The sequence below is a fragment of the Harpia harpyja genome, chromosome 2, assembly GCF_026419915.1.
Source record: "Harpia harpyja isolate bHarHar1 chromosome 2, bHarHar1 primary haplotype, whole genome shotgun sequence".
NCBI classification, from domain to species: Eukaryota; Metazoa; Chordata; class Aves; order Accipitriformes; family Accipitridae; genus Harpia; species Harpia harpyja.
In genome coordinates this window covers 64,048,375-64,076,127 of record NC_068941.1, presented here as the reverse complement: position 1 = coordinate 64,076,127, position 27,753 = coordinate 64,048,375, and the positions used below count along the sequence as shown (strand labels likewise).

The following is a 27,753-nucleotide window of genomic DNA, read 5'->3' as shown; positions in this document are numbered from 1 at the left end:
TTATTTTTATAAAACTTCTATCCTTCCTCCCCCACCCCCTTTTTTTTTTTTACTTAAAGAATTAAATTGCTACTTCGGAAATCAAATTCTGGCTGAGGTAGGAGTTATCTTTCGTAAGAACACAAACTCCAAGATCATGGAGAAAAGTAATATTAACTGGAGACACAGACATTTCAAGAAGCCAAGTTAAACGTCTTAAATCAGCATTAAGGTAAATCCATTAAAAAAAAAAGGAGGGGTGGAGAAAAGCTAATACTTTTTATTTCCCCCAATGGTAAATGAAACCTAAAGCTGGCAACAGAATGTGAAAGGCTCCTTAGGAAGAGGAAGGGTTATAGCATGGAGGGACCGAATCAATTTGTATGAAAATTGTTTCTGCAGGAACTAGATGAGGGCTCTTTTCATCTCTCCTTTTTGAAGAAAGGAAAAACCCATGATAATTTGGGGCTTTGATTGTATATATTAATGGCCCAAAGTAGAATTCTGAATAATGATAAAAACTATACCTTAAGTTCCTGGAAAGATAACTTATTTCAGATTTACTGCAGTGTCCTGGTTTCAGCTGGGATAGAGTTAACTGTCTTCCTAGTAGCTGGTACAGTGCTATGTTTTGAGTTCAGAGCGAAGAATGTTGATAACACTGATGTTTTCAGTTGTTGCTCAGTAGTGTTTAGACTAATGTCAAGGATTTTTCAGCTTCTCATGCCCAGCCAGTGAGAAAGCTGGAGGGGCACAAGAAGTTGGCACAGGACACAGCCAGGGCACCTGACCCAAACTGGCCAACGGTGTATTCCATACCATGTGACGTCCCATCCAGTACAGAAACGGGGAAGTGGGGGGCGGGGATTCGCCGCTCGGGGGACTGGCTGGGTGTCGGTCGGCGGGTGGTGAGCAATTGCACTGCGTATCATTTGTACATTCCAATCCTTTCATTATTGCTGTTGTCATTTTATTAGTGTTATCATTATCATTATTAGTTTCTTCTTTTCTGTTCTATTAAACCGTTCTTATCTCAACCCACGGGTTTTGCTTCTTCTCCCGATTTTCTCCCCCATCCCACTGGGTGGGGGGGAGTGAGTGAGCGGCTGCGTGGTGTTTAGTTGCTGGCTGGGGTTAAACCACGACATGCAGGCAGTCATGAATTTTTAATGCACCCTAATTTCTCAGGCATTTTCCTACAGTATTTATTATGGTATATTCAACATGTTACTCTAAGTAAAAATAAGTCTTTAAAACGGACAAAGTTAAACATGTCTTTCTTGCCACACCAAAATGTTCTTCACACCCAAAGTTTAGCTGCAAATTGTTCTTGCAAATCAAAATCTGATCTTTTTTAACTATAGACCCTCAAAGACAATTTGAGCATAGAAGAAAGGAAATCACAATTTGCTGACTAGACTTAGGCTGCATATAATCAGAAACATTAAAAGGGACTGTCATTTCCTTGTTTTTATGGCCCAACTCTGGTAATAATACTATTTTAATGTGATATATAACATAAACAAGAACATAGTATTTTTACTTTGAGAAGGCAGCATTGTAGAAACTAAAATGGAAAATCTGTTGTTATAGCATTCAGTGAAGACCAAACACTTGAGCCAAACAGCACAGATTACATGCTGTATGTTCAAGACACTCCAAGTAAAAACAAGCCAACTGTAGACATAAGGAGAGACAGAGGAATGAAAAAAAACACCCCAAAACAATAGCAGATAATAGGTGATTATGTGTTATGTTTGAAGAAGTTGTGTGAAAACTCAAAAAAAAGGACACATGTACTTGAAAGAACCTCTATTACAGTGATTATAATCGTCTAGATACCAAAATCCCTCCTATTTAAAGTGTTAACTGTGGTAGGGGGAAATCTGCCAGTACCCAAATTAGTCTGGCATTTTCATGGTGTCAAATACTGTAATATATACAACTGGCAAAGAACAACATAGTTTTATGCACCAAGTGCCAGCAGCAACACCCCACTAGCAGTGCAGTTTAATGGAGGCTATTAGATTCAAGTGTACTGAAAACCTCTCTCTCTTCCTCTTTTTTGGCAATCTTAAAAATATAAAGACACAGTCATTAGACTGGAATTTACATGACCTATTTTTCCAAACGTATGATTAACACATTACCAGCATCACACCCTTAAAGAAAAATGATTTTGTTTCTGATACTTGTCCAGACGCTGAACACACAAAGTAAGGACAGTCCTGGTACGTGCATGCAACCATCACGTGACAGCACACGCACACACAAATTCTGATCAAGGCTTTTCCTCCAGATTTTTGGACATGTACAATATCAGTGTATTGAATAATTATTTATTTTCCTTTTGTGAGTCATAGCAAGAGACAACTTTTTTGAAACTTATCAGCACATCCTGTGAATGACTATGTATACGCTTTATGTATTGTATTAGAAATGTAAATGTTTGTCCTTGTTTATTTAAATATTGCACACCATGTAACTACAAGGTAAGCACTGATACAGCAAAGTGACAGGCAAACTAGCAATGCCTAAATCAGTTTATTTTTGCACTTGCTTGTTCTTTATTGGCATTAAAACTAAAGTGACATCTCTAATGCAAACAGGTTGGTCCTGGTGGCAGAGGGAAAGACTCTCCAGGCCCCAGAAGGAAGCAGCAGTGGGAGTACGAGTGACTGAGACAAAGCTGGCTGAGACTTCTTGGACTTTCTTGTGAAGCATGTAAGATTAGGTGCTAAATAAGCAGCGCTGAAGGCCACTTCTTGTTTCCCTCTTTGAAGGAAAATGAAGGACAAGTGAGGCTCGGAGATGCCACCTGGTCCTTGAATGGGATGAATCACAATGTGAGGGACCTTCGGGCTGGGAGGCAACCTTACTACCCTCGGGGGGAAATGCTTTTCCCCTTTCACAGGAGTGTGGTTGCTTCTGTTCCCTAGGAAGAGCACAGTGGGACACCTCCAGCCAACATCCTCCTGAGGCATTGTGCCCTGATGGGAGGCGCTTGAATACAGATGTCCGGGAGGTATCTCAAGACAATAGGGCATAGGAAGGCACCCATCTCCTTCTGGGAATCAGATGAACAAGCAGGAAGAAGTGGAGACCCTGCCTATTATCTTGCTTGGACAGGCAGGGAGACAGAGCTGACAAGGATGCCTATGGCTATGTAATAAAGTCCTATTCTTAGAAATCAGTAATGGGTTAACTTCATCAGTAATTTTCCAACTATATTTTAATGCCCATTTGTTGACCATGAAATTTCTCAGATCAACAAACTTCTATAAAATTACAGAAAAGTTTCCCAGTAGAACCTCCTCATCTTGAGTGTTGGGTTTGGGGTTTTTTTTGTTGTTGTTGTTGTTGGTTTGTTTGTTTTAATTTTAAAGAGTTTTGCTCCTTTTCTTGTGTTGATAAATTCAAAACTCTTGTTCAAGTGCCTAGTTCCCTTCATGGTGGCTTCACAGCAGTTCTAATTTAAGAGCTGCTTATCATCATCTCAGTCTGTAAGGAGCAGGTCTCTCTTCCATCTTTCCATAATCTTCCATTGTCCATCTCCATCAAATGCCCGTTGCTTGTTGCTTGTTGTAGATACCGAAGCCCTCTCCTAATCAGTTGCTCCTCATTTCTGTTGCAGCTCATAAGCTCCACTGCAATCACTGATGTCAGATCCCACCAGACTCTCCTCAGCTTCCTTAAAAACTCTTCATCTCTTGTCTGCCGCGTACATGCCATTTCTCCTCCTGCATCAGTCCACAGATCCACTGCATCATTCGGGACTGTAGGACCTTTCTCTTCTGCTGCGACGTTAGAAATTGCTTAGTAAAAAAGGGCAGCGGCCCCAGAAATTAAACACTCATCCTTTTTTGTTACAAATTTCAAACCTGCCACTACACGGCTAGTAGGATTTCACCATACTCTTCTCGACCTCCGTAATCTCCAGCTGTTGGCTGAACTCACCTACGTCCTGTAACCAGCAATATGCCCTCTACAGGCAAGGTCTGTCTTTTCACACTGCTTTTCCCATACCGGTGGAGCATATGGTTACCCTTTTCCAAGGTGAGCTGTATCGGCAGTCAAGTTTTACCGGTCACCACTGGAAAAGGTGGCGACGGCCGCCTCCCGGGGAGGAGAGCTGCCCTCCGCCGGCCCACGGCCCGGCCCTTAGCTGGCGGCACCCCGTCACGCTCCCGGGTTTCTTCTCCTTTTCCTTTTGAAATGGGCCCTTCCCGAGGGGGGGGGGGCGGTGCTGGCGAGCCCCCGGAGGACGCCAGAGGCAGGGCCCCCCTGCCCCGCCTCGGCACCCGAGGCCGGGAGCGGCCGCTGCCCCCGCCCACCGCAGGCCCGGCCTCTGAGGCGGCCCCTCGCGACGCGGCGGCGGGTGCGGCCGGGCGAGGCGCGAGCCGGCCGGGGCGGCGCTGCGGGCCCCGGGCGGGCAGCGGCGGGGGGGGGGCGGCGCGGCGCCGAGCCGAGCGGAGCCGAGCCGAGCCTCCTCCCGAGCTGTTCTTCCCCGGCCGGACGGAGAGCGGCACTGTGTCCCCGCGGCGCACGCTCCGCCGGAGCCTCCCCCTCTCCCCAGCCGCCGCCGCGCAGCTCCACAGTCCCTGCGGCCGCCGCCGGCGGAAGCGAGCGAGTCGAGCGGCGGGAGGTAAAGGCCGGCGGGGTCTGGCGCGAAGCGGCGGGACCGGGGAGGAGCCTCGCCCTCCCCCTGCTCCCGATAGGGCGCGGGGCCCCCGCCGTTTCGGGGGCGGGGAGGCGGCTTCCCCCCGCCGGTGGGCGTGCAGGGGCCCGCGTCGCCGTGCCGCGGCGGCCCCGGTGGCGCTGAGGGGCCCGTAGCCCCAGCTGGAGAGTTCCCGGCGGATGGGAGGGGAGACAGCGGGGCGGGTGCTGCGCGGCGGGCCCGCCCGGCAGCTGGAGGCTCGGCCGTGGGTCACGGGCCCCCGCTAGCAGCTCCCCCGCGCGGGGAAGGGGCCGGGGCCAGGGGAGCGTTGGCTCAAGCGGAGGGTGGGCGCCTCCGCCGCCGGCCTGAGGCCGCTGCCCGGGCCCGCCCTCCCCAGGGGCCTTCCTGTGGGCCTCGTGGCTGGAGCTGCGGCTGGGCCGTCCCTCTCCGCCGCTGTGGTGAACGCTACGGGCGCTCCTCGGCGTGAGGTGCCGGCTGCTAGCCCTGCTCTGCCGGTGGCTTTTCCTCGCCCGTCGCTGTGTAAGCGTGCTTGGCGGCGGCCGAGGTGCCCGGTCTTCCTCTCAGAAACACCGACTCCGGCCCCCGGCAGCCCCGGGGAGGGCCGCGGCCTGCCCTGCCGGCCCCTGCGGCCTGCGTGGCGGCACCGGGCGCTGGAGGAAGGGTCGGGGCTGGGGAGTCGGTGGCAGCGATTCGCCCGTTTGTCCCGAGCAAACAGTGTGGTGTATCCGTGAACTTTAAAAGCGTCTTGCAAATAGAGCCCCGCAAGATAAATTCACCCTGTGCAAAATGAAATCAAAGGGGTTTTAGTACTTAAAGGGTCTTTTCGTTTTGAACAGTTGAGAGCCTCTGAAACATCTTTATCGTGTGGTTGGTTGGGTCCTTCATAGCGTAGTAGTCCCGTGTGCTTTGGACACTGTCTGCAGTTCAGCTGATCAAGTGCCATAGGGTTATTGGGGTTTTGGAGTAGCCTGACTTCAAACGAGAAGAAAAAAATACATATTTACTATTACTTTTCTTAACTCTTGTTCTAAATGGCAAAGAACAGTTTGACTCTCAAAAGACACTTAGAATGATCCTATACAGCATCTTGACAAAGTTCAGTATGCATCTCAAGTCTTTCAGTAGGACCTTGCAGTAAGAAGATGAGAATAATTCACATAGAACTTAAGCAAAAAAAACCTCCAGAGTGTTTTGGATATTTCAGGTAAAGCAAAAGAACAGAGAAGATAATCAGGTTGCTCGTTATCCATTTCACCTTCACTAGAATAAAAACTTTAGATAATACGTCTTGGAATGTGATTGGAGAGCCGAAGGCTAAGCTATAAACCTGAAGCAAATTATGGAAGGGCAGAAAAATTTAAGTATAGTATACATTTGTAAGCATGAGGGTTTTAGCCCTGATTCATCTGGGTACAGTCACTGTGACTAGGGCAGGGCTTGCTTGTGTCATGTGTTTGCAGCACGTCCAAGTTGCAATAGTTTGTGTTCCTATAGGTTATGTGAAGAGCTTGTGAAGGAAATTTAACAGCATCAAAGCACATCTTAAAAATCCATTAATTTCTTCTTTATAGGCTTTCTCCTGTTGTGTTTTGTTTTATTTTTAACTGTGGAGTTGCCCTGTATTTTTTCGTGGTCTTTTTTTACACTTTTTTTTTTTTTAAGAACTCTCCCTCTATTGTATTAACTTTAATGCTTTTCACCTGGGGAAGGCAGTGATGTAGGGGGAAGCGAGGTTCTTAATGTTACCAATGTGAAAGTGCAATAGTACCTGACAAAAATGTTAGCCTAGGCATGATGTTAGGAAACATCCATGGTATACTGACAGCTGTTTCACTTTATGGTGTAGGTGGATTGTTACCTGTGGCCTTGTCCATTTTACAGAGGAATTATGTTGTCTTGAATTAGTGTATAAATACGTTGTAATAGGGACTTTGGGGGGTCGTAGTTCTGAGGTGTTGCATGGTCTTTTGTTTTTCACTCCTGCCTGTGTACTGATCTGTAGTCTATACTAAATGGCTGACATAATCTGTCTAGTTATTATTTTAAACAGAGTTCTTCTGCATGTGAATTTAGCTCTGGTAAAAGTTTCTGAATTATTAATCCCTGAGTTTTAGGAAGTTGCTGCCTTTGTTTTTCTTACAGAAGCTTTTTACAGAGTTACACTGCCTCTCAAAATCAAGTAAGGCCGTATGTTGGTATTTTTTCCTGAATCCAGCTGTGGTTATGGAAGAGGTTAAGTTTTCCAGCTGTTTCTTCGACTGCACTGGGGATTTGTGACCTACCAGTGGGTTTGTTTATGTAACTGATCCATGTTCCATCTCAAAAATTGTCTGTTTTAAATCAAACCACCATTTAAAACTATTTAAATGGACCTGGCTGACTTTGTTTACAGTCATATAAGGTGAACTCATGTGAGCTACTAAGTCTCTATCAAATAAGTAATGACAGTCATTTGGAGGCCATAAGCTTTTTGTTGATGTACCTAGATCAGGATGAGGTCATCTATCTGTGGTTTACGGTAAGTTGAGAATAGTTTTTATCTTTTTAATAGCTGTGTAATGGCTGTGTGTGCTATGTTCAACTGCCCTAGTAGCAATGGAAGCACATTTGAACATAGGAAGTAGATATAGTTGCCCTGGTAGGTCTGTGTAATGTAGTTTCCAGCCTGGGACCCGATATGTGATTTTATTTTTTTTTTTTTCCTCAGAAAATATTTAGGAAGTCTACATGAATAAGCTATTCTTATTCCTATCTTTCTTTCTTTATGTGATTTGGTTTCTTGCTTTCTTTTTTAAGCTGTAATTTTATGATTCAACTTGAATCAGTGTGAGTTGGCTAAGTGTATTATGTGTCACTACAGTATGTTTCTCCTTGTGAAATTCTGGAGTGGTTATCATATTGCTGTTGTATGTGGACCACCAGCAAAGTTCACAAACTGCTTTATGTCTCTTTCCAACCTGACTCCTCAGCTTCCTGATGTGGCTGCTACTGTTCTGAGGTCACTGGTTAATAGATAATACCTTGATGAAGTATCTGGCTTATGTTCCAGTGTACCTTGTGCTCTGATGCTCCAGCAGTCATGATCTCATCGGTCTCCTGTTCTTGCAAGTGCTTTCTGCAAACCTGTTTTCTGTATTTGAGCCCATGCAGAAGTTCAAAAATTTCTTGTGCTTCAGCTTTGTCCCAGTGTGCAACAAACCTTCATGTAGAGTCACAGAACTGAAAACCGTGAGTCTGTTATGAGGGAAGTGGCAGCTGGGGATCACCAGAGTGCAGCACTGTATGCATCACGGACTTGAAGGTCTTAAGCAGATGTTCAGGTAGGAAGAGCTTATACTGCAGAAAGTTGGCCAGATGGTGCTGCCTTTGAGTTGTTCTGTATATCACACATAAGGGAAAGGTGTGGAGCTGAGAAGCCTTTGTATGTGGAAGCACCAGAACCAAGACCTGGTCACATTGCAGAAGCCCTGTTCGGTGTCTACATAGGTCTGAAGAGTCATGCTCTGGAGTCTGAGTCTTTGACAGGCACTTCCCTTTGTTCCCAGTCAGGTTAGAGTTGCAACATTGTCTATAAGAAGAAAGTAAACTTGTCTTCATTTGCATCAACAGCTAGAGCAAGCTAAGATTTGGGGAAGTAGTATTTGCATTGATTGCCAGTCCTGACTGCTGCCAGCGCAGAAAACTCTAAATAAGTATTCTTTTAATGTTCTGCTTTTCCTTCCTCCATAGTGCCACTTGTGTGTGTGTGCCCATAATAATAAGCATCACCTGTGATCTTCAGTAATACTCCTCTTTTACAGTATCTTCTCATCTTGATGGAACCTGTTCTCACCCTTGCTGCCTTTTTGCTGGCTTTCCAAGCACTAAAATAAATGCTCATCCTTTGGCCAGATCTCAGTCACAGGAAAAAAAAACCAACAACAAAGCCCCCAAATCCTTAAGAAACAGGAAAATAATATAGCAGAATACAGCAGTATTAAAATTAACCTCATTAGGAGAGTCTTGCTCAGCTTTATAACGTTATATTTTCCTTTTTTTTATCAGCCTTAAATATTTTGTGCATTAGACTATATTGTAGCTTCTTAGCTAGATACTGCCAGAGTTGCAATTTATAAAATATTACAAGCTATTTCCAGCAACTCAGAGAGGCACGAAGTCTTCAATTACAAGATCCAGGCACTGCTGTCTGTATGAAGGCTTTTCAGAGACAGGTATGAAAGTTCATCTGGAGAGGATGTGAAAGGAAATTCTGCTGTGCTGAGGAACTGTAATTCTGCAGAGACGTGTTACTTCTATTCAGTGCCCTTCAGCCTGACTTTTGGACAGAGTCTCTGGAAACGTGTGGGCAAGTCGCAGCTCCATCTGGCAGGAGTTGTTTTGTCTTTCCAAATAACTCACTCTCTAGCTGTTTTATAATGTGTAGCAGGAATACAATCTTACGCAGTAGTACTGATGGCAGGTGTGAATGTGAAACTGCAGAAGCACCACCATAACCACAAGTCTGGTCTCCTTTGTTGCAGCCTGTTATGTTGCTCTGGGGGCCGGGCATAGGTCACAGCAAAGCAGCGGAGCTATGTGGAGTCTGCACTGGGGACAGCCCAGGAAGTGTGAGAGCTCTGCCTCCTGGAAGATCTCCCCTCGAAGCTGAGTTTGGCATGGGCATGGGTAACCCTTACTTCAGCACGCTTGAGCAGGGCTGTGAGCTGTATGGGAGGCTACCAAAGAACATAGGAGGGAAGGTGTGAAAGGATCCGATATCTCTAAGCTCTCCTCGGGCTGGAAAGGCATTTTGCAGATACTCTTACTAATTTATGAAAGACAAACCAAACAAAAAAACTCAAGCAACAACCCTCTCCACCTAAACAAGGAAAACAACTGCTTGTTGATTTTTCTAGCTTGTCAGGCTGTGTATCTGCATGCTCCATAATCCCAAGGCCGCTTGGGTTTTTTTGCCACATCCCAAGCTTTGACCTTCAGCACACAGCAAAGGGAAGGTGAGTACAAAAGTACTTCTAACCAAGCAGACCTGATGCTGGAGAATGTGCTTACTGGTGGGTCTCCTCCTCCTACCTCACTGCTTTAATCATGTGCGCCCAACAGATCTGCCTGTCTTTGAGAAAGTGCCTTTCTGGGAGCTTGTGCTTGCCTGTATGGAGGGCCTCTAGCAAGAGCAGCTTCCTGGCTTAAAGGAAACTGTGTGATGTGGAGTTTGACAGCTTCTGTCGCCTGTCAAACACTAGCTGACTGTCACTGCAGGTTGAATTCTCATGACATGACATGTAGAGAAGAGCCTTTGACTCCTTAGCAAACAGGGCTCTGCTCTTCCTGAAAGTTGTATTTACTTCCTAAGCATCTGCTTCAGATGTGTTTGTGCTGGTTTTGTACTCTTAAACTGTGTGTGTAGTTGATGGACAAAGTTTTTGTTTCGTACTCAAAGCAAGATTTATTTTTTGCAGCTGCCTCCAGAGAATCTGTCTCTGGTTCAGGCCATACAGAAGGCTTAAAAATCACAGAAGTGGAAAAAGCACCTGGTAGAGCAGATTGCATAATGCAAGTGTACTGAGACGCATGTGTCGGTGTCTTGCACTTCGACACAATTTGATGTGAAAAAGAGGACCTTAGTTTAAACTTTTGAAATAGCCAAAGCCCTTGGAACAACCAGTGGGAATAATACTGAGTGGGAGAAGGAAAACAGCAGAAAATACGCTTGAAGGGTTCTTAAAAGTGCTTTGTCTCTAGCTGGGTATAGATTGTCACATTAAATAACAAAGCATTTGGGTGGCCTGTTCTGTTGCTTACTGCTGGCAGAAATCAAAGAACGCAAAAGGCTCCTGGATTGTCTCCTTTGTTACTTTTACGTTTATTGAGAAAAATCTGCTGGAAGGCATTTCCTTTTTTTCTTCCCTTTTTTACCTTCTGGTTTTTAGAGAGGGGACTTGAACATTGTCTAAAAAGAAAAGCTGCTTGTTTTATAAATACAATTAGAGAGTACAATGATTGGGTCTCAGTTTGATTTCATTGGCTGCTTTTTTGTCTTGTGCTTGTATTTAAATACTTAATTGTTTTGCTCCATTTATGAGACTTCAAAGTGCAAGTGAATGAATGTGGAAATAACCTTTGTGTTTTAATGCGTGTGTTAGTAGACCCTGATTCAGGAAGCAGAAATCTGAGTAGTGGAAATAATGTAGCATTACACTGTTATCAGGTACATTTCAGCCTTTTTGTTCTGTTCTAGGCTGAATTTATATTCAGAGATGAAATGTTCTGTGAAATTGCTGAATGGCTTTTCAGCCTTTCCTGGTGTGGTTTTTGTGAAGCCTTGTGTTTGAGAGTGGGGTGAATAGCATTCTCTGCCTGCAGCCTGTCCTTTACTTTGTAGATTTGGGTTGTCATCAAGTTCTTGCTTATGTGAAGTGCTCTATATGGTTTGATGGCAATTCTTAATACTTTGGAGCAGTGGAATGAGGTTAAATGCAAAATGGGAGACGGGTTTCTCCATCTCTTACGAATACTGCTATAAAGTAATTGAGCCAGCAACCTGCCATGTTAGGAGTACGACAGGATATTTGTTCCAAATTCTTTACCTGATTTAGGTGTGTACACTCATAGTTTGGTGGGTTTTTGTTGTTTGTTTGGGGTTTTTTTAATCTATTTTAATTTGATTGAAAGCACAAGACTGTGGTCAGGAAAGTGAGCTCTAGGCTAATATGTAAAGTGGAATTAAGTCAGGCTTTGAGTAGACCTAACATCTTCGGTGTGTACACAGTGGATTAGGAGTTTGCAGCTGCTTCAATGAACAGAAGTGCAGTTTTTTAGCATCGGTAGGGCACTGCAAATTAGTGGTGTAAGTAACATATTCTGATTTTGATGTACCAGGTTTTCTTTCCCTAATTCCCCACGTGATGGAACGAATCTTTTCTTGACCAGCACGGATATATAGACCTTTTCAAGATGGTTAAGAACTGTGGTGAAGAGCCAAGTGGAATGACAAGTGAGGAAACTTACTTTTATTCCTAACTAATTCTGCTGCCATTATGTTGTTTCTTTACCTGATATAAGTCAGGTTTTTTTAGATGAGAATCAGTAGCTGAAATCAAGTAGGTATGCTTATCCTTGGGAAAACTTCCATTTGAGCTCAACTTGACATGTTGGTTACTTTGTCAGTAAAACATTAGCTGTACTTAATCTACTAAAAACAATTATGTGCATTGCTCAGTGTTAAAACTTTGCTTAAAGTTGTATGGTCTATGAGCAAAATACCAATTTTAATTTGTGTTCTGATCATTCCTTTGTCAGGAGGGAGCATCCACTTCTGCTGACGGCTAATTTGTATGTTTGAAAGTATGGTTTCCTGACAGAAGAGTGCATTATATTTTTTAACAGCAGATCTTTATTAAATGTGCCATCGGTGGTTTTGGAAAGATGAGAAGGGACCCACTGCGGGGCAACTCTGTGAAGCTGAAAATGTAAGTTCTATGCCATTGCTGTTTTATTTGAATTACAAATACAGATTTTTTTTTTTTTTCAGTCTCCAGTATGTCAGTATATATGTGTGTGTTTTTTAAAAGCCAGAAGATTCAAATGAACATTACATGATAAATATTTTATGTAGTTTGAAATTAAAAAATTGTTTAAAAACTCCCCAAACCAAAAGCAAAGGAACAAAAAAAACCCCAACCCCCAAACCAACCTCTTTTATATGTATGGCGTTAATTTCCTTAAATTAGTCAGAGAAACATTAAAATATACACAAATCAGGCTGCCTTGGTCATATTGGTTGAATGTTACATTGTGTCAAGGCTGGAGACTTCCTTTGTCCTTAAAAAAGGAAGACAAGTAATATTGATAACTATCTGAACTTGATGACAGTTAAACCAGAAATGTCCTGTGCTGCTGAATTCTTTTAGTAAACTTTGAATAGTGGTTAGAGTATTTTTCTGGTCTGTTTGCTTAAAAAGTAAGTTCTCGTAATGACTTTGGAAAATTATGTTTACTGCTGATTGTTTCCCAATGCAGTATCTCTGATTTAAAGAGCTTTGTGAATTCTTTTGGTATCAACTAAAGTTTAGTGTATTTCTTCTTTTATTCTGTGTGTTCTCTCTCTTCTTGAATGCTACCTGTTTCCTTCTCTTCCTATACTTGAGATTGTATGTGTAATAGGACTTGCAGTCAGTCCACTCTACTCTAGAATTTTGACACATCTTGAAAATGCAAGCTACCATGTGTGGTTTCTAAGAAGACATCTTGGTGTAAAAGACTGATGAGATGCATCAGGCCTTTCATCAGATCTTTATTCAGCAACTGCATATACATTTTCATATTACACTGAAAATGAAACAATAATGCATGTCTCAAGCCTAAGACTTACATTGCTTTTCCAGAAATTTTAGAACAGTCACATGGTGCTTAATACTGTTTTATAGTAGCTTTTGTCTGATTTTGTAAAAATACAGTTCTTTAAGAATATATAGCAGTTCTTAGAAAGCAGGAGGGAATTTCTAGCTTTTGCTATGGAAAACAAAAGATGTGTAGCTGGATAAATTTAGTGTAGCCTCAGTGTAAACATGACTCATGCCTTTTAGCTTAATTTTAGAAAATGCATTTGTAGCCTGATTTTTTTAATTTCTTCAGAGTTCTAGGAGAATTCTTCACAGCGAGTTTGCCGATATAACAGTACTGGTTAGCGATGTGATGGCTTGTATACAACAAGTCTATGTTAGCAATTATTTCCTAACATAAATGAAATCTTAGATCTTTTAAAAATAACAGATTTGGTTTTGGAGGGTCTTGAGGATTTTTTTTTTTCCCCCCTTAGATTTTTGTATGGGTGGCTTAACTGTTTTGAATTCTTTAGATTATGTGTCATAAGAAAGAGTACACTTTGCATTTTTCTAAGGACAACTTACAATTAACTTAAAGTAAAGTTACAATTTGCTTTACCTCTGTTGGAAACTGGAGGTCTTTTTGGTTTTTTTTACTTTTTTTTTCCCCTTAATGTGAGGAGTCTGACCAGGATGACTATTATACTCCTGCTATATTGGATTAATTTCTTCTATGGACAATTGTATTAATGAAAATAAAATGGAATCTTTTTGAACATGTGTCTGCAAGGGAATTCCTTTGCAGTAACTACGGTGTGATTTAAATTCACTCCATGCTTTATGGAAGAATTTTCTTATATATTTTCCTAAGACTGTAACGCTTCATCAATTAGTTTATCAGTTTAGGTGTTAAGTGCAAAACATGGTGGGGGCGGGGAGGCAGAAATTGCATATTTTTCCTCTTCTGTATAACTGATAGACACTTTGTATTTATTGGAAACACTCGTCATTTTCTTTCTTTCCCTTAGGGAATTATAAATACATTCTTAGAACCAGTTTATGAAACAATTGGTTTTCCTTTCACTGGAAAGGAAAGTTGAACGTTCTTAGTAAGATGCTGGGATTGAGACTTGAGATCTTGGTCCATCCTCTTCCTGTGCCAGGTCGGCCACTTCTCTACATTTCATTGTTCTGTCTGTCAAACAGAAAAGAAAAATGTGTTGCATTGGGTTGATTATGTTGGTGCCTGCCTGTTTCTGTAGTGGCTGGCTTTCCTGTAATGGATGCTGATCTCTGGCTACGTGTGCCTGTGCCTATAGAATGTCTGTGATGCATCCATCCAGCTCCTTAGGGGTAGCAATACTGGAACAGGTAACACCTGAGGCTCATAATCTACCATCAGAAATAAACTCTGGCTAGCTAAAAAGATGATGATGTTAAAGCACCCTGACCTGACAAGTCTACTTTTTCTCTTCTAGGTTGGTAGAGTTTCAAAATTATGTTAGTTTGTAGAGAATGCCGGTATCTTAATATCTCTTTTATTTCTAAGATTGCTTAATTTGGAAGGTAATTTTCATACAGGCAGATTTTTGTACATATGTTTGTGGTAGTTGAATTACATCGGGAGGAGATCCTTAATGTCAGGAGATGTATATTTCTGAAGAACTATGAGTGAGGAGGTGCTATGGATTTTGTTTTGCTTTGTTTTTAAAGGTGAAGTTGAGACTGCCACAGGAGTATTGTTTTTCATCAGTGCTGAAATGAAACAGCTGTTTGCTCTAATTGGATGTGTGTCGAATGGCAGTACCCAGAACTGACTAGTGAACCTCTGAGTATATTGCAGCCTCTGGCTAATTGTCTAGAATTCCCTTTCAGTGTGTTCAGCACAGCCCTGCTCTTCTAAATCATTATGTTATTACAACTCCATTTTCATCGGGGGGGGGGGGGGGGGGGGACAACACGACCCCCCTCATCCACAGCAAACTACAGACTGATTCATGTTATGTTATCCAGAACCAATGGATACAGCTGACCTGCAAGTCTGGCTATTGGGTTATTCAAAATTATTTCCTCTTTCATAGTAAACTAATTTTCAAGAAGAGAAACTCGAATATCTGAAAAGGCAAGTCTCTAGATAAAATCCTCTGTAAAGTTCAGGGCATGCTCTTAAAAGCAAGAGAAAATTATTCCTTTCAGTTGAGCGTGTTAGTGTTATCTCTTATGTAATACAGTACAGCATGCTTTGTATGTGCACAGGCACCTATTTTTATATACTTTTATTGTGCTTGGTAATATCAACAGAAGGCATCGCCCAGGAATCTGTCCAGGAATTCCATTGAAAATACTGTAAACAAAGGAGATTCTGTCAAAATATCTGTCTGCAATACTGGCCATGGTAAATACCTTATTTAAATGAAATCCTAGGCAATGCTGATCTATCTTTTGGTAGGTTTAACAATTTCTAGAATTTTACTAAGACTTTAGATGGAGAGATGGGACAAAATGTGGATCTGTGCATTGCCTTAGCATACGTGGATGTAGTGGGAGTCACTGAGGTTTTGACCTGTGTGTAAGTTCGGAGGTGACTGATGTCTTTTTCCCTTCTGTGATTAATTGTGATAAACAGTTTAGGCCTCAATAATCCTGAAGCAATGCACTGTAAGTTCGCTGATTGAGATTCATGCAAACTGAATTGTGTGGCTTCATTAGGTCATTGGAGTAAGGCATCCTAATACATAGTGGGATACACAGCCTGATGCAGGAAATACATTGGGAAGGGAATAGCCTATATTGAAGTAAGGCAACTGATTGTTAACAGTCCTAGCTACAGAGCATGTTTTTCAGCAGCAGGTTCTTACAGGACTGATCATTATAAGAGAGTTGGATTAAAACATTGACAACTCTTGGAGTGTTCTGCTTAAAGTCTCTTGGTGCTGAGTAATGTCAAGGTGCAGGAGTACCTTTCTCCCTTGCAGGATCTTTTCTTTGTCACTGAACCTTTTTTAGTGAGGAACAGTCACATTTTTTAGCACTGACACATTGTGTGAAGTTAGATCTCAACCTGTTTTACTGGCTGGAGGATGAATAAATTAGAAATACAAGTTTGAAAAAACATGACTTGCTGTAACTTTTTTTTTAAATTGTTTTCCTTGAATACTTTTCCATGACAGTAAAGAATGGTGTAAGGATGGCTAATCGGAGAGATGAACCAAAAAAAGTGTAATGAAAAAAACAGCTGCAATTGTCCCAGCTCAGTCTGGCTAACTAGCATCTTCCACTGTAATTTCTCCTTTATTTTTGGAAGTCTGCCTCTTCCTTTTCCTGTGTATTGTTTTCCTTGTGCATTTCAGACTTCCTTGACCTCTTCATTGTTTCAGACATCCGTCTCGTTTGTCTAAGGTCCCTATACATATGGTAGAAACTCCCAGGATTCTGGAGTTGTCTGTTTTTCTTACATAAATTTCTATGACTTGGGAATGTAGGAGTCCACCCTCTTCTAAATGATAAGTTCTCTTGGTTGCTGGAAGAGATTGCTAGAGAATAATGGAGAAGTGCTGTCCAAATCTGGCACTCATTTGGCATTGCCATTTGTGTGCCAATGATCCAGGGAGGGAAGGACTAAGTGAACTTGGAAGTACTGTCATTGCTTTATTTGCACATGTTGAATTGGTCATCACTGACAAAATAATCTTTATATAGAAAAAGGTATTTCATGGCCTACTCAGTAACTGTTATCGCTAAATAGTGACTCTTTGCTGTAATTAACTTCAGATTCTCAGCCTTACCAAGGTTTGCTAGTCTTCTGAATAATTATTTGTAAAAATTATAAATTAATTTATTATGAGCGTCACTAGAACACAACAGAGCTTTGATGTTATTTGATATAAAGAAAAAAGTGAGACCACGCCATACTCTGTGCTTGTACTTCAACTAATAATCACTTTCCTTTCCTATACAAAATTAATGCAGTAATTGCAGTTATTATAGATGCCATAATGTTTTAACTAGACTTATTCAAAGGCTTTATGGCAGAAGTGTGTGTGTGGGTGGACAGAAGCCTCTTCTTGCTTTGTGGCTTATAAAGCTGTAAAATGTGTTTAAAAATTAAAAAAACCCCACACAGGCTGAGGTTGGAAGGCGCTTCTGGATGTCATCTGGTTCAGCCCACCTGCTCAAGCAGGGTCACCCGAGGCAGGTTGCTCAGGGCCGTGTTCGGTCAGCTTTTGAGAATCTGCATGGTTGGAGACTCCACAACCTCTCTGGGCAACCTGTGCCAGTGTTTGAACATTGAAGAGCCCCAACTGTTTACTCTTAAAAAAAAAAACAGGGGGGGAAGTCATGAAGGACTTCTGGAAGATTGGGATTGTTATATTTTCCAGTACTTCTGTAAGAGGAGCAAAATTTCTGAATTTTAACAGAATATAAGAGTTCCATAATGTTAACTGGTCATTAGTAGGTGTTAGCAAAGGAATATTTGTCAACTGGCTGGCTTGCATTGCTTCCTTTGCTTTTCTGGATTTTTCTTTTAAACTCTATTTTACTTGTTTTCTCTTCCAGACACAGATTCAATACCTAGTTAGTTGGAAAAGGCGGCTGCTATTTAGCTGTCAGCCATTTGAAAAGAAGAAAGGCAGCCTTCTAGAAAATGGTTTCGTGGATGCTTACATATTTTTTTTATCTTTTAGCTATCTAAATAGGAGACATGGAAATGTGACTGTGTATTTTATTAAAATTTCTCTGTCCTCTTTTTTCCAGGTCTGCTATTTCTGTTATGCGTATACCAGTTACAAGAGGTTTTTTGTGATTTCTGAGCTTGGTGCTGTCAGCCTCATGTGAACGAACTAAAACGAAAAGCAAGCTGATTTTTAGAAAACAAAATGCCACGGAGAAGGAAAACTGGTGGGAGTCCTTCTCGGAAGAATGGCAATTCTGACAGAACTGCTGTTGCTGTATCCCAAGGGGACCCAAGCCGCTCAATGTCACAAGCAGTGCATAGTGTCAATAAGGAAGAGCTCTTCAACAGCATGTCAGAGATGTTTTCTGACCTAGATCCTAGTGTGGTTTATATGGTTCTGTCTGAATGTGATTTTAAAGGTAAATAATGTACAGTTGGCATTACAGTTTTGTTCCATATGCAGACAGATCTTAACTAGGGTAACTCCAGAAAAGTTGGTGTGGGTGTTGCAAGCATATTTGTGAGTTTAGCTTTTAATGAGTAGGTGAGTCATAATATTTTGAGATTTTATAGCTCTTTCCATGCAAGATTCTTTAAGTTTGATGTTTCTGTGAGGCTGGTAATTTACAGTAGCAGTGTGCTCCATAAATGGAGGTACAGTTTAAGTGGCTTATTCTGTGACACAGAGCAGGTGGTGATAGAGTCATGAGGAGAATCTGTTTTTTCCAATTAGTTTCTGTGCCACATCTGCTAGATGCATAAACTGTTTCTGCAGGAGGGGTATTTTATGTTCTAGATCACAATTAAGACAGCAGTACACTGTATGTGGTCCTGGCAGCGTTTGCTTTTCCTTAAATACTTGAATTGAGCTTTTGTTTTACTTTCTGTTTTGCACTGTCATCTTGTCATCTCCACTGAGGGAGGATTAGTTTTCGCAGGATAAATTCTGTTTGTTGTGTTGAATTCTCTGCAGCCTCACTTGGACTGTGTTTCTTCCCCTGTATTCTGCCAAGCCACATACCCACCTCTCTATTTTCATGTCTGCCCAGTCCTTCACGTGCTTTTGTAGTTTTGAAATTCTTCTATATACAAGTTCATTCACTTATAATAAAAGTAGTGGATGAGATGCTGGGTAGCAACATCTGAGGAGTTATTTGGCAGGGGAATAAGTCATATAGGGAGCATTTTAATCAATCTCTATTCATGTGATCAGATGTGATTAGCTGAGATTTTTCCAAGAATATTTGCAAAGAAGGCAGAGTTTGGGGGGGGGGTTTATATGTATAAAAGCTAGGTAGCCATTAAAAGGTCTGCTTTTATTGACGTTTTTATCTTACTTAAATTGTACGGAGTTTATAACTTAATAGCTCTCTCACATTTGTTGCTATGATTGTTGTTCCTTTTAAAATTGAAATTGATGGAATTACTGATGCATGCTTTGAACTCTTAATAAGATTACCTTTATCAAAATAACAGATTTATCTAGAAGCTTATTGGAGAATTCAGTAAACATGCTGAGTTCATGTTGTACTATTAGGAATGGTTTAAAAATGGATAGATTAGCATCTTTTCATATGAGTGATAGTAAGTTGTTCTCATACAGTAGAGAAAGATGGAAGGACAAGGAAGGTTTTATTTAACGTGCAGAAAGAGTTGGACTTTAACGGACATAGACTTTTTGCTACGCTGTTTTTCAGGAAAACAGAAGCTTAGTTTTAGGGCTCATGATGCTTGTGCCAGGTTTTCATTTTGTTCATGTTGATCACAGGCAACCTATACTCCATTTAGTGGCTTTACAAATAATTAATGCAGATACTGTTTTTTTCAGGCTATATTAGATATGACATTTTCAATTGGGCCTAGCCATAATAAACATATTTTGCATACTTTTATCTTTTTAGTCCTCAGTAGTGTTTTTCAGTTAATTTCACATTATTTTGCCTGTAGGTGATAGGTTAGAAGTAAGTACCCATTTAAACACGCAGTTCTGATATTTTTTTCCAGTTAAACTTAATAATTTTTAGACACTATTTCCTTAGTAATTTTTATGCTTATTAGGTTATTATTTTGCAATATGTCTGTATTGAGTTCTGCCTTTACCTCTAACAAGAAACAGATCAAGGGGGTTGCAGAAGGCGTGTTAAAAGATTAATTGGTGAACTGTCTTTTGGTTATCTCCTTAGCTGTGATAAATACTCCTTCAAGTAAAAAAATTGCATTCACATCAGCTTGTGTTTGTTCAGTTGACCATGCTTTATTCTCTTTACCTTATTCAACAGTAGAAAACACTATGGATTATCTGCTAGAGCTCTCCACCCACGCCAAAGGAGTAGCATCTTCAAAAACCTTGGGTTTTGATTCAGTAGCATCATCACTAGCTCTTGCTAATCAGCAAAGATCTGCTGCAAATGGAAGAATGAGGGAAAGTACTGCAGAACAAAGTAATTCTGAAGAAGAAAAAGAAAAGGCCCTATCACCTGATGTGCAGCTGACTGAAGAGCTGGATTCCTTAATAGAAAATGCCTTTCAGAGATACAGCTTGAGTGATGAATTGCCTAATTCTGCAAATGACCAAATAGTACCCAAGCACTCTGTGGAACATGATGGCTTTAATGAATTTCCTGAGCGGGAAAAATCTGATTCAGGCTGCAATGTCCTACTTTTTCCACAGCAAGCAGGAACAAATGATGAGGTTTTAGAAAACTGCTGCTGTTCTCAGCCACCAGTGAGTCAGCTGAGCTTCCAGACAAGCTCACCAGCTGCATCAGACACTTTTGCACAGATACTAGAAGATTCTGATTTGTCTGAAATGCATGTTCAACATGATGTAGCTTCAGAAGTTTATAAACAATTGAATGGAGAAATATCATGTGGAAATTCTGATCACACACAAGATACTGGTTTGGATCAAAAAAATGTGACTGCTGTTTCTGGTGAGTCCTCCCAAAGACCTCTGGAACTTGGAGTAGCTGTCACTGGAAATCCTAATTCAAGGTGCCTGGAACAGCACAAAGAGGCAGTGGCTGCCTTTAACAGCCACCAGAGCACTTCTCTTCCAGAGGTGTATGTCTCTCTTGAAACATCCAGTTTCAAAACACCAAAACCTGCAGATTTGCAGCAAACTCAGCAGGGTTATAACTTAAATTTTTCTACGCCATCATGTCAGCCTCAACAACACTGGAATCTCATGGCTCCTGTGTTTTATCCATCCAGTGGAAGTCACAGCTTTGTAACTCCTGTGGCTGTCAGTCCAGGGCAGTGGAGACCTGTTTCAGACTATAGGACTTTGGAAAAAGGACTTTTTTTTCCCTCTCCAGTGGTTTTAAATGCCTGGGATAGCAACCCTTCTCTGAAGGTATGGGGAAATCAAGATAGAAACTCAAAATTGAACCTCTCGCAAGCACAGCAGCCACCTGTTTGTCACATGATGAGAAAAAAGATGCACCTTATAGGTCAAGTACTTGTTCTTCTCAGAGGTGTTCCAGGATCAGGAAAATCATATTTGGCAAGGTAGAACATCTATATTGTGAGCTTCTAAAAGAAACTGCTTAACTGTGTACAGGATTTAGTGCAGGCAGAGACAATTTTCAGACATTTGTAAATAGTTATGCTTATACCCTAATTGCCAGCTACATGGTACATGCAGCATGATGAGTAACAGTAATTGCAGAGAGCTGAGTTGCTTGCAGCTCCTTGACCTCTAGTGGAAATTGAAATAGGAGGGGTTAGCTTTAAGTTCTCTCACTGGCCAAAGCAGTTTATGTCAGCAGAGGGTCATTGTAGTAGGATTAGGTCAGCTGTGTTCTTCTAGTCCCTGTTCATTTCAGGTGTTTCGTTCCAATAACATCAATGCAAATATGCCAGCTCTTTATAGGCAGAAATTCCCTTTCCACTGTTGGAATTCTTTTGTGTAAGTAGTATGTGTGGAGTTTCTTGAGTTGAATTCTTGATTTCTTTTCTAACTCTCCAAAAGCCTAGATTGAGCTTAGACTCCTTTGGCTGGCACCGGAAATATTTGGTGCAATTAAGACTGTACGTGGTTTTGTCAGTGTAAAAGTATGTCACTAGATGTAGATGGAAAAATACCTGCTTGTTGTTTTGAAATGAGACTTGTAGGGAGCCTCTGTCAGCTCTTTCCCCTGGATATCCTCAGCCTTTGGAAAAGGAGGGAAATTATCATAGATCGTCTTTGCCTGGAGGGTGATTCCCCCCCTGCCTTACCTAAATTTGCTGCTTCCATTCCAAATAATCTTGGTTTTGTGCAAGAGACTAAATACACAGATGTGTGCTAGCAGATATCAGGGCTGGGGAGGAGAAAGGGGAAAAGCTATTTACTTCTTGATCTTTCACAGGACTTTGCTTGAGGATAACCCAGGTGGAATCATTCTTAGTACTGATGATTACTTTTATAAACATGGACAATACCATTATGATGCCGATTGCTTAGGGGAAGCACATGACTGGAACAGGAAACGAGGTGAGAAATAAATAAGGGATTAGCTTGCTCGTTTACAGTTCAATGCTTGTGTGCCATTTAAAAAGCTGCCTGTCTTGTAATGCCTGTGTCGTAGGACAAGCATTTATCCCATCATAGAAGTATTTTTTAATACGTGTGTGGAAAAAGAATATGAGCACAGACTCGAAGTCATCTGTCCATTGTTTGCTTTGCAATTAAAAAGGCCAGTGTCTTTGTCAAAAGATTCTTTTGTCCTCAGATTTTGTCATGGTATGTATTTTGGGTTTTGTCCAATTTCTGGAGTGGTAATCTGTACCATCTCCCAGAAATATTTCTTCTGAGATGAGCCATTATATATGCATATGCAATAAGTAATGAGGATATTGATACAAATAACACTTACACAGATATTTTCCTGCTCTTAATTATTTTTTTTCTCTTGAGCACTACATTGTTGGCAAATTTGAAATTATAAGAGCAAGACAGAATAAATGATTTTGTTTTTCTTTCCATAATCGGTGTATTTTTTGATAGTGGCTCCCACTAAGCTCACCATAGAACAACTCTTTTTAAGCCTTTATTTGCTAAATTTGAACCATGATCACTTTTCTACTGTCAAATTTCTAACCAGTGGAGAAATGAGTTCATAAGGAATGTGTGATTCAACAATAACTTTGATTGTTCAGATGCATTGTAACATAGCTACAGAAACATGGTGCTGTATCTCAAAGCTAGTGATTCTAAACATTTCATTACTGTGTATTTAAATTACAATAATTCTTTTGATTTTTCATATTTTATACAGTTTACAGAGTGGACTAATCTTAAGACTGTTATAAAGCCAAGAATTTTGTATGCAACAAAGAAGTCCACTTTAAGGTGATCATGTAGTTTTTTTTAGTTTAATTTACTGATTGATTAGTCATCTTGGTGCATTTTACATCTGCATTTTCATTCCTTGATTATCATACATACGTTAATGCAAAAGAATAATGCCATATCTGAGTAGCTTTACATGTGAGGGGGGGATTTCTAAAATAAGAGGGCCTTGTAACAGATCAAGCTGTAGCAAGAGTTCTTTACACAGTGGTTAATCATTATGGATTATCTACTTAAAAAAATACCACATATTTAGGGAATTAGTATAAATATTACGTGTCAACCCTATTATAATGAAATTAACTATACCACATTCTTTTGTACATGTGTGTCTTTCAGCCAAAGAAGCATTTGAAATGAGAATCTCTCCTATAATAATAGACAACACAAACATACAAGCATGGGAGATGAAGCCTTACGTTGCTTTGGTTAGTACTACAATTTGATCAATGTGAAAAGGGATTATTGACCAGCATGGCGGCAACATATGTTTCAAAATGAGATTGTCTTTCTCAGTCTAGCTGTTATTCCACAACAAAGTCTGGAGTCAAAAAAGTGTTACATGGAATCATATTACCAAGTGTCATATTCTGTGTGCGTCTGAGTATTGACCTGGCCTGGTTTCCAAGTGACAAAGCCAAGTGCTTTGCAGTTGGGAGCAAAAATAAATATTGTTGAGGAAACTAAATTCTGTTCCTGTTTTATATGATCGGTAAAATTATAAGCTAAATTTAAAATATAATCAGCACTAATTAATGAGTGATGTTTGCTGCTCCATGAAACTTGAAAACTCAGTCATAGTTTCATCCTAAATGTGACATAGAGGCAGATACCAGCTAACCAGTTGGAGGGCTAGAGTTATCAAATGTTGCTAGCTTGCTTGAAGTTACGCAGGTTTACTTAATAATTTTATTGAAGTAATCAAAATAATGCACCTGCACTGTTTTACGTTAGTAGTGTAGTGCTTTTATTTAGTGACTGAAAATGACCTGCTTTTATTTAGTACTAAGTAAATGCAATCTACATTTAACTTCCACAGTTATATTTAATGATCTAAATAACTTGGTCAACTCTGTTATAGGTTTCTCGTACTCCAGTTTTCTGGAGCTTCTCACCTTTTCACTTAATAGTTTCTAAATAAGCATCAGCACTTTTAGACTCTAGCTCTTACTTTGCTGTTGATCATTCACCATTTTGGTTCATAGTTTTAATAGGGTTTTTTTATGCTTACAGAACTGCATTATTTTATAAAATTGGTTCTGATTAACAGAAATAATACATTGGAAGAAATACTATAAAGTAGATCTGGGATTTCTCCTACCATGGTATAGAAACACATCAGAGAGTGTAGTACATAGAACTGACAGCTTTTGAGCGGATAATCTACATATGCTGCATGTGGTAATGGATTAGTGAACAGTGGGACTTAACACAGATAATTTTTATTAATAAAATTTTTATTTCATTATCCTTGCATTTATTAACAATTGTCAGATTAACAGTTCCTTCACAAATTAAGTCCTTGATTCTGCTGTATGCTGAAATAAAGATACAATAAAAGTTCTTCCAGCAAGTGCAGGGTTTGGTAAGGTGACAAGAATTTTTTCTGAAAACAGGAATGGGACGGTATGGCACAGTACTTGCAGTGTTTCTCCTGATTAGGCTTTGGGCGCCTTTTCTGTCATGATGAGACTAGACCATATAAGGACCATTTACTTGCAGCCTGCCCAAGTTTCCCATATGGCAAGAAGGCTGTCCACAGTAGCTGTGTTAATGTAACTGAATTGCTTGTTTTGGAACTGGCTCTCATCTGGTCAGCTCTGAATGTAAGCAGTGAGCTTTTCTCTTGTCCTGGAGAGGCTGTGTAGACATGTGCATGTTATACCTGATATTCTGCAGTCTTGACTCAGAGGAGGTAGAACATTTAAAGGGATGATACAGTGATTTTTTTTTTTTTTTCTGTGATCACGGCACACATTTAATTTTACAGTAAAAGATGCCTACACGTTTTCAAAAATCTCCATTTGTACAATCAGAAGTGAAACGCTGAGCAAAAGCATGTTATTCCAAATGTTTCATTGGCTTTGAAAAATACAAAAAACAGCTTTAAAGAAGCAGGCTATACATGTATGCTTTTTCATAGAAATAAGAAGTCGGTGATGTGGCTTGTTCTGGTTTATATCTGTTTTATTCAGGCCCAGCAGTTCAAATACAAAGTCATGTTCCGAGAACCAGACACTTGGTGGAAGTTTAAACCAAAAGAACTTGAAAGGTAAGAATGTAAAGGAGAATTTCATATTAGATTGTATACCTTTCACAGTCTATAAAGTATGATTTTTAAAAAGGTATCGCTTAGTACAGTAGCTGGTGAAGTAGCAAGATATCAGTCAAGATTTTTGTGATAATAAGTAGCTTTTTAATAATTTTTCTTCTACAATACTAACTTTTATGGGATTTTATATGTATTACAAGATTTTTTTTTCTGTCACTAATTACATACAAAAGATACTGTTAGCAGTAGATATTATGTAGTGTTTTCATGATTGCAGTTCTTTTGCATTTAAGGTACAGTGGCTGCTCCTTTGAGTTCCTGAGGTTGCAAAATGGTGTCAGGTTGGGGCTGGGTTTGCATCCAGCTGGTCTGTTGCCTTACTTGAAATGTTTCTGCTGTCACTGAGTTTAAGGCAATCAACACCTCATGGCCTGAGAGTGACAAACCCCTGTGCGTCACCATTGTTGTTTACCTCTTTAGCAGGACCTTCCACATAGTCATAGAGCCATTACTTAGAGCCAAAATAGGCAAGACATAAACCCTATGTAAGTGAATAAGGTAGCTAGAAAATCGGTTGGATGCCAGGTTCAAAGGGTATGATCAGTGGTTCAGAGTCCAAGAGGAGGCAGATGCCCTCTAGGATAGTGGTTCAGAGTCCAAGAGGAGGCTGAGGCCCTCTAGGATGAATAATACTAGGGCTGCTACTATTTAATGTCCTTTTTATGACTTGGATGCTGGAACAGAGTGCACTCTCAGCAGATTTGCAGATGATACTGAATTGAGCAACAGTAGTTTGTTCAGCTTTAAGAGGAGAATGTTAAGGAAGGATCGTATTGTTGTCTTCAGCTAACTTTTGAGAGGTTATAGAGAAGACTAAAAAGATCTCTTCTGAGAATTGTGCAGAGATAGGACAAAACAAACATAAGCAAGTTGGAACTTTGGAAATTTTGATTACATAAAAAAAACCCCAAACTTACTTTGAGGTCAGGCACTGAAAGAGTTTGCCCAGAGAGTTTGTAGAATTTCAGTCATTGGGGATATTAAAAATTTGACAAGACAAAGCTCTGTACAAGCTCTAAGTAGGAGGTTGGACTATGTGACCTCCAGAGGTCCCTTTCAACATATAAATTATTTTGTGATTTCATTATATCTGTTGTCATCTGAATTTGCATGCTTAGCTTAAGGTTGGCCACTTTTCAAGCAAGGCAAGGAAGATTATTTTCTTTCCTAAAATAGAACTTAAATATTTTCTCCTGTACCCTCAATTTCTGTTTTGCCATCCTTGGCAGGATTCACTTGTTTTCGGTTGAACTGCTGCAGAGCACATAGCTAGTTGGTGTTGTAACAGAGTCAGTGAAAATTTCTAGCCAAAGGGTGTCCAAATAATAGGTGAACAGGTTTTCCTCAAGGCTCAAGGAGTTCTTAGATTAGCAAAACCAGAAAAGGAAGACTGAATTCAGAAATCTTCCATGCCCAGTTTGATACCCTGCATCACTGTCAAGATCTGTTATGGTGTGTTTCTGATACTTACTTGAAGATGATGTGTTATTGGTACAGTTTTAGACTTCAGTATTGAGCAAAACATCCTATTGCAGAACAGGGCCACCAGGTGGGGTGGAGAAGTCAAGTGGAGCAGCAATTTGTCTAGAATGCCTTAGTGCACCGATACGGAAAGAATTGCTGTTTCACAGCTTTCGCCCTGGCCCCCTGAATTCTCTGGTTAGCCTTGCTGTAAACTTACTAAATTATTCTCTTCTCTCATTGTAGTATACAAATCTGAAATATTTCTTTTTCAAATTTTTCTTTTTTAATCGTAGGCGAAACATTCATGGTGTATCTAAAGAAAAGATCAAAAGAATGTTGGAACGGTATGAACACTGCCTTACTGTTAGTTCAATATTGGATTCTTCAGTCCCAGACAAATCAGAAGCTGCTGGCTGGATTGAAGATCCTTGTCAGGAGAAAAGTCATAGGTTAGATCCTTTTAGTAGCTTTGTAGTCTCAAAGAGAAGGCTAAAAATTCAAGCTTCATAGCAATGGCACCTGGATAATGCTGTTGAACAGTGAATGCATTAAAAAAATCAGTTCAATAATAGAAATAAATACACTACGTAGTTTTCTTAATTTTTAAGAATTTCAGGATTTCTAGAAATGAGCAGTCAAGGGATCTAGTAAACTAACTGATGCTTTTTGAAAACCTCCCAATATGGATGTGTGTTATTTTTCAATTAGCCAATCTTGATTGACTTTCTCTTATCTTAGAAATGTGCTGTTGGATGTATGTTGTAGATACAAAACACTTAAAATCTATAAAATGCTTTTCAGAAGAATGTGGTCCCAAATACAAGCAAGTTACTATACGAAACACTTAAAATCTATAAAATGCTTTTCAGAAGAACGTAGTCACAACTACAAGCAAGTTACTATTTCTGAGTCTGTGTGTTGGTATTAAATGATGTCTTTGTGGTTCGTGCAGTAGTAACAAGTTATCTA

The 27,753-nt window shown here is 40.4% G+C and overlaps 1 protein-coding gene across 6 annotated transcripts in view; it reads left to right on the top strand.

The window, feature by feature from the left end:
- Nucleotides 1-4,420: 4,420 nt before the first annotated feature.
- The window catches only part of N4BP2 (NEDD4 binding protein 2), a 44,171-nt gene continuing 20,838 nt past the window's right edge, over nt 4,421-27,753 (top strand). The window contains exons 1-11 of one of the 6 annotated variants that reach the window (XM_052780211.1): nt 4,426-4,624; nt 9,178-9,651; nt 11,534-11,648; nt 11,954-12,123; nt 14,007-14,141; nt 17,734-18,072; nt 19,933-21,163; nt 22,006-22,130; nt 23,328-23,416; nt 25,184-25,260; nt 27,078-27,233. In XM_052780211.1, coding sequence (XP_052636171.1) covers nt 17,856-18,072; nt 19,933-21,163; nt 22,006-22,130; nt 23,328-23,416; nt 25,184-25,260; nt 27,078-27,233 — 1,895 coding nt within the window. In that variant the 5' untranslated portion in view covers nt 4,426-4,624; nt 9,178-9,651; nt 11,534-11,648; ... (1 more) ...; nt 14,007-14,141; nt 17,734-17,855. Of the gene's footprint in view, nt 4,625-9,177; nt 9,652-11,533; nt 11,649-11,953; nt 12,124-14,006; nt 14,142-17,733; nt 18,073-19,932; nt 21,164-22,005; nt 22,131-23,327; nt 23,417-25,183; nt 25,261-27,077; nt 27,234-27,753 lie in introns of all 6 variants that reach the window. The other 5 variants (XR_008234145.1, XM_052780213.1, XM_052780210.1 and 2 more) reach the window with 5 other exon arrangements.